At 23.4% G+C, this 7,212-nt stretch overlaps 1 protein-coding gene across 1 annotated transcript; it reads right to left on the reverse strand.

Annotated features, from left to right (window-relative positions):
• Window positions 1-5,613: 5,613 nt before the first annotated feature.
• Window positions 5,614-6,617, reverse strand: LOC129618510 (trypsin-1-like). The gene is made up of 3 exons (XM_055533306.1): window positions 6,526-6,617; window positions 6,225-6,446; window positions 5,614-6,140 (listed from the first exon to the last, which is right to left on the reverse strand). Exons 1-3 carry the CDS (start codon window positions 6,575-6,577, stop codon window positions 5,626-5,628), a joined length of 789 nt encoding a protein of 262 aa, XP_055389281.1. The 5' UTR covers window positions 6,578-6,617; the 3' UTR covers window positions 5,614-5,625.
• Between the last annotated feature and the right edge of the window lie 595 nt (window positions 6,618-7,212).

Genomic DNA, 7,212 nt, shown 5'->3' on the forward strand with positions numbered 1-7,212 from the left:
AGAGAGTTTTTCGTTTTTATATACGGATGTAAAAAATGTTGTTCAATTTAAATGAAAAATTTTTTATTACAATTTTTTCAATATTAATTTCAATTGTTATATTAAGTGGTATAATAATTTTATAAAAAATTTTAAATTAACTTTTCATTATATGATGTTTATTAATTTATAGATGGTTATCGTTTAAGAGATCTTCAAGAATTTAAAGAAAATACAAAAATATTATTTCAAAATGGTTTGGTACGGCATACATTTGAAGCATTCTTTAAATTTCGAAGAATCCCAGAACAAAATGATTGGAAATTTTTATATTTAATTGGAACAAATAATAATAGTGAAATATCAATTACTTTTACAACATGTCCTAAAGAACAATTAATATTTTATATGAAAAGTTCAAAAATTAATTTAAAATTTGAATTTCCAGATGTACAGGTGAATTTTATGTGTACATAATATATATAATAATACACGTGGAAAAAGTTTTCAATTTTTCAATTATAATTTATTTGTTTCAGATTTTCGATAGTTCTTTTCATAAAATTATTTATAGATTGGGTCAAAATTATTTAAAAATTTGGATTGATTGTAATTTATTAATTGATATAAATAATAATAATCATTTGATATTTGAAATGACACCAAGTGATTGGAGATCTTTTGGCTCAATGTACGTCAGTTATATTGGAAGAAAGGTAAGTTAAAGTAATTTTTTACAAAAAAAAAATTAAAAGTAATTTTTGTGATTATTATGGTTATTAATCTAATTTGGTCGAAGAGCCAAAGTGAAGGAGTTCAAGAGAAACTGCTTATTTATTATAATTTATTTAACTTTTATATTATTCTTTGTTCCTTCTTTTATTCTTAGATTGAGTATAGATCTCTTGGATTTCATGTTCATCCAATTATAAGTAGACAACAAACGGATATTTATAGTTGCTCTTATTTAAAAATTAATAATTACATGAAAATTTCAAAAATGAACTCATGTGGTAAGTTAGTATAAGCAAATTTTTCATAACAAAGTAAAGTGTTTCGTGTTTTGGTTTTAAAAGTACACTGCTTTTTTCGGTAAAAATTAAAATTTGTTTTGGGTAATATTTGATATATTCTCTGTTTTATATTATTTTATTTAAATTTTGATTATAATTTTCTGATATACGTTTGAATTTAATTTATTCCACAATTAGACCGAAAATTTTTAATTTATTCTGAACGGCAGTGCACTTTATTAAGTAACCTTAATATACTTGTTACAGCCCACAATGCTCTCCTAGTATAAACACTATATTTTGCATTTAATTTTAAAAATTCATATTTTTTAAATATATTTTTCTTTTTCTAGTTCGTGTTTTTATTTTTTCTTTCATATATCAATTATTATTGTAGGTGAACATGATCTATTGAAAGAATTTAAAAATTCATCTGTAATTAAATATGAAAATTTTGAAAAATATTCAATATTTAATGAAAATATTGAAAGAGATATTTCAAATTATTTACCAATTGGAATATTTTCAAATTATTTATTTAAAATGACATATAAAATTGTTGATTTGCCTAAGGATTTAACTAATTTTAATATATGGTTACAATTATATACAATTATGGATTCATATGGAAATTTTATACTTATTGAATTATTACCATCAAGCAGTTTCATTAGAATACAAATTCAACAACAACATTATAAAAATAATAGACATTATGAGGATATATATGAAATCAATGATGTAAGTAAAATAATTTTTCTATTATGTAGAAATATAAATCATCTGTAACTTTCATTATTTTAGGTTTCAAATATACATATAACGGGTGATTCTTTTCAGCTATTGTTTTTTTTTTAATTTAAAGAGAAATATTTATGGTACAATTTAAAAATTTCATTCTATTTTAATATAAGTTGATGTATTGTTAAATGTTGGTCACAACTTATGATCTAATCGGAGGAAGCAGTTTTGATTTTGTTTTTCGAAAACTTCGGTCGGAATATCACCTTGTATGTTTTTTTGTTAATTTGCAATCGAGTCCACTTTTTCTTTTGTAATGAAATTATAATTAAAGTAATTGTTCAAAAAACGTAATATTTTCAATTAATATTATTGGGGAAACAATAAAATAATTTATGTGTTGATGAAATTGCATATCATTGCATAAATGTGTTCATGAAATTAAGTATTACAACTTTATATTGAAAACGACCAACAAATAACGCGTGCAGTATTAAAAATAAAGAGAAATTAATTGAAGAAAAAAATCACCCGTTAATTGTTTTAAAACTATTAAAAATATTTTCGTAAATAAATCACATGAATAGTAAACTAACATTTATTCCAAAATTTTCATTTTGTAAGTTTCTTTATCAATATAATATAGAATATATTACCACTTATTTAGATATTCCTGTTACTGTGGTCAATAAAATTATTTCAAGAATTATATATAGATACGCTATAAGGCATAACATTATTGATAAATAACTGTATATGAAATGAAAATAATGAACCATGTTAATTTTCACATAGAAAATTGAATTCTTGTAAAATTCAATATATTAGGTATATTAAATGTAAATATTTAAATATAGAGATATAATGTTGTAAAAGTTTTAATTATTATGTATAAATTTGTGGAAGAAATGTAAATAGGTGATTCGCTGAATGGAAATGTTACACATATTATACACGTATAATAATACAAAATATTTGAATAAATTGGTGTTTTGTTAGACGCATATATAGAATGTGTATGTTGAATGTAGTATAGAATTATAATCATCTATTTAAATTTAATAAGACTATACGTATTTGTTAAAATTTGATATGTTAGATGCATACGAGTATTTTCACCGTATATACCTTTATTTAATTTCCAAAATTAATTTCTTTGTATATAGGAAAATATAATAAAAATGTAATTTAATTAAAACATTTTATATATATATATATAATATTAATCTGTGTATAACATTTTAATAATGTAAATTAAGTATATTTACTGTATAGTATAATAATGAGTTTGAATCAATAAGTAAAATGTTATACATATAAGTACTGAAGCATAGTCAAAAAGGAATATAAAACTTTGTAAAATAATGCATGTTGTACATGTATATATATATATATATATATATATATATATATATATATATATATATATAACATGTTATAAATATAATATATTTAATTGTTAAATATTTTTTTTGTATTTTTTTTTTCAGATTTCAGTGAATAACAATTGGCATACAATTGAATATTTAATTGAAAATTCAAAATTTTCATTTTATTTTGATGGTGAATTAAGAATTGGAAATATTTTCAATTTAACTGAAATTTCATTATATAATTTAGAAGAAATATCAAATTTATGGAAAATACAACCAGAAGCAATTCTAATGTTATTAAAACCATTTTCAATAAATGAACCGGTAATATACATATGTAAAATAATTTTTTAATTTTTATGTTTATATATTTCAAAATTATTTATTTTATATATAATATAAAATATTATATAATATTATTTACATTATATATATTAAAATTAAATAAAAGATTTTAATTTTTTAGGCTATTGGAATTAGTAACTTAAAGATTTCATGTGAAACAAACAAGAAGAAAAATGATTATTTAAATTCAATTATTGTTTAACAATATTATAAAATTATAAATATTAAAAATACAATAATAAAAATTATATAATATGAATAAATGTTTGTATGCCTAGGAGTAAAATTTATTAAAATATTATTTACAATAATAAAAACTAAATTTATAAATATTTTTTTAAAAATAATATTTAAGTTTATTTTAAAATTTAGAATCAGAGATAAATTAACCCTTTCGACCCGGCTGGTACACATATTCGAAAAGCGGGAATAATTATACCATAATAGATTAAAGAATTACCAAAACATTTCACGAAAGAAATCGTAAATAAAATAGTTTTAATAATTTCACGAAACTGAAAGAGGAAAGAGTTTAGTTTAAAATTAAGAGACTGATCTAGCTATTTTACTCACCAAGTGAGAAGAAATTGAGTAATTAATTTGAGTGAGAAGATATTGAGTAAATATTTGTATAATATAGTTTTCAAATGAGTGAAATATTTGCATATTGCGTATCTCGTTTTTTTCCTAAAATGTAAACGAAATTTATTCACTTTGTTTTTGAAGGTGAGGTGTTTAGAAAATATGAGAAAAATGCAAACATTTAATTGGAAAATGAAATACCCATTAGAAAAGTGGAGAATTCTGATTTAAAAGTGAATAAGAAATGATATGAAAAAGCGGGATATACTACTTGACTTTATTTCCGTATTAATAATTAATTTCGCACATTTCTCAATTTACGTTTACTTTTTTCCCTTAACTCACTTTAGAGTACAGAGAATCTTCTAATTGAATAGGCAAAATTCAGTTTCATAAGTTATTCAGTTAACCAGACGGTGATCAGGCTGCCTTTGTTTTTTCCTAATATTAAATATTGAGTGTTATTAATATTTATTGTTTAATATTGTTGGTAGATTACTCAAGAGAACCGTATGACTTTGATAATCTACAAATGATGCGTTGTGTCTTCAAAATGATCTTAACCGTCCTCATCTTGAATATGCTTCACAAGTATGGTCACCCTATTATGATGTACATATTAGTAGGATTGAGTCTATTCAAAAAAATTTTTTGAGGTGTGCACTGCGCCTTCTTCCTTGGGAAGACCCCATCATTCTTCCACCTTACGAGCACAGACTCAAATCAATTGATCTACCCACACAAGGTAAAAGACGTGACGGATTTGTTATTCATTTTTCAGCTTATGAAAACTAACTTAATCTCCCCCGACAATTTAAATAAAATTGTGATTAATTCCAACCTTAGGTCTCGTTCCCCGGATTTTTTCATGGTTCCTTTTCATAGGACTAATTATGAGAAACATGAACCTGTCAGCAGAATACTGAGTTTATTCAACAAACACAGACTTGACTTTTCACTGAAGAAAGACACGATAAAAAAGCTTCTATTTACTTATAGTTAAGTATAACCCTTTGCTTTATTTTAACAAATTCTTGTTTTAGCTTTTCATTGTTTATATTCATATTTAATGGAATATTATTACTAATAAGTTTCATTTTGTATAATTTTTAAATTTAATTTTTAAGTCAAAAATTTGTTCTGTCTAAAAAATATGTATCTGTATATGCATTCTTTAATTTTAAGTTATGTAAAATGTTTGTGCTAAACATAAATAAATAAATAAATAAATAAATAAATAAACCACCTGTGACTGTACGTTCAATGACAGCCTTGTGATTACGGGGTAGTGGTTACAAAACAGCTCATTTGTGCTAATTAGGGTTAAGTGGACATGTTGCACCGTCCATGTCAACCAAACAATCAACCTTTGTATTATTAAGTTATATAATTAAGTATAATTTTTATAGTGATCTTATTGAAGTTTGTACCCGGTACCCCTTAATTAAGGAATCGGTGCCATAACCACTGCATTCTTGATCAGATAAATGCGTATATTATGTACATAGAACATTAAAGTCTAATATGTTAGGTTTTTTTTACTATTTAAGTTTTTTCACTCATCTTTTTATTAATTTACTTTATACTTAAAATTAATAAACAATTTTACTGTCCATCCAATTTATGAATGATGATAATCTTGTAAATGCTGGTGGTATATTCTCTGTTCCACATGGAGTATAACTAAATGATGAAATTCCAATTACCATAAATTTACCATTATTATCTTTAATAACTAATGGACCACCCGAATCACCACCACAATGACCAATTTTACCACCCAATGGTCCAGTACATAAATGTTTTTCTGTATAATCGACAGCTGTTAATGCATCTGCACATATATTATGTGGTAGAATTGGTACTGTTGCTGTTTGTAATTTTTCTGGAAATTCTGGATCTAATGTTAAAGAAGTTGAACCCCAACCACTAACAATTGCCGGACCAGAAAATGTTTCATTTCTTTTTGGTATAGCATCAATTGGTTTAACAGTATTTGTAAAATTTAATGGTTCTGCTAATACAATTAAACCAATATCGTTTGGTCCAATAGCCCATGGTGAAAAATCTCCATGTACAATAAATTTTGCTGGTTTACGTATTTGTTCTATATGTATAGAACAGATATATTGGAAGAAATAAATACATTGGAAATGAAAACAAAATAAAAACAAAAAATTAATAAATTTACCTCCTTCTTCAATTTTTGTTAAATCATGTTTTCCAGCTCTAATAATTATTTCATCTAAATCTTTATTAAAAATACAATGACCAGCTGTTAAAATCCATTTATCAGATAATATTGTTCCACCACAATTACTTTTATTTGTTTCTGTTAATGTTATTGATACTAAAAATGGAAATTCATGTGGTTTTGCTTCACGTCCTCCAACAATACGTGGATTAATTTCAGCTTCAAGTACATATGTAAATTGTGTTAGAAAATTTTAAAAACAAGTAAGAGTTTACCTTATATACGTATTAATGAATACCTGTAATAACACCAAATAATCCAATTGTAAATATTATTAAAAATAATTTCATTATAAATCCGTAAAAATTATCAATGCGAAGCTCATTCAAGTTGATATTTAAAATAAGTAAATTAAAATTAGAGACGATCAATTTTATAGATTTTTTTCTTATCTTAGTTATTGTTATTGTGTCTAAATCATTATAAGGAGATTAGTTTTCAAGTATATGGATAATGATTAGTTAATATATTCACTTGTACAAATAAATGCAACATATTTGTGATTTTTTCTGTTTTTTGAAAATTTTAAGCTCTGTAATGGGTATACATAATCGCAAACACTTTATGTGACATTTGGAATGATAGCATTGTAAATAATAATTTTTTTTAATAACGTTGATAACTAGATACGATTTTGAGAAGTTATTTATCATTAGTATTCAAATTTAAATGACGTATTCGAATAAATATAGAATCTTGTTTCACGTCTTTGTTATTTTCCAGATTATATCATTTTAGATATCATACGATTTGAAATTCGAAGACTAAATCAATTTTCGATAACAATTTTATTTAAGTTAGTTCGTAAAGGTTATATTTAGTGTAAAAGTTATTTTTAAATAACTAGATTATAATAATTTATAAGAAAAAATTTTGCCTAAAAATAACGAGTAAAATCATGAAGTTGCTCAGGTAAATTTACTCT

The sequence above is a fragment of the Condylostylus longicornis genome, unplaced genomic scaffold, assembly GCF_029603195.1.
Source record: "Condylostylus longicornis isolate FDR11 unplaced genomic scaffold, ASM2960319v2 ptg000008l, whole genome shotgun sequence".
Lineage (NCBI taxonomy): Eukaryota > Metazoa > Arthropoda > Insecta > Diptera > Dolichopodidae > Condylostylus > Condylostylus longicornis.

What these genes read in the sequence shown, in the direction of transcription:
- LOC129618510 (XM_055533306.1), bottom strand. Translation starts at nt 6,577, where the DNA reads ATGAAATTATTTTTAATAATATTTACAATTGGATTATTTGGTGTTATT. An exon ending in ATTATTTGGTGTTATTACAG is followed by an intron (nt 6,447 to 6,525) that starts GTATTCATTAAT and finishes ATGTACTTGAAG; the next exon opens with CTGAAATTAATCCACGTATT. An exon ending in AACAAAAATTGAAGAAGGAG is followed by an intron (nt 6,141 to 6,224) that starts GTAAATTTATTA and finishes CTATACATATAG; the next exon opens with AACAAATACGTAAACCAGCA.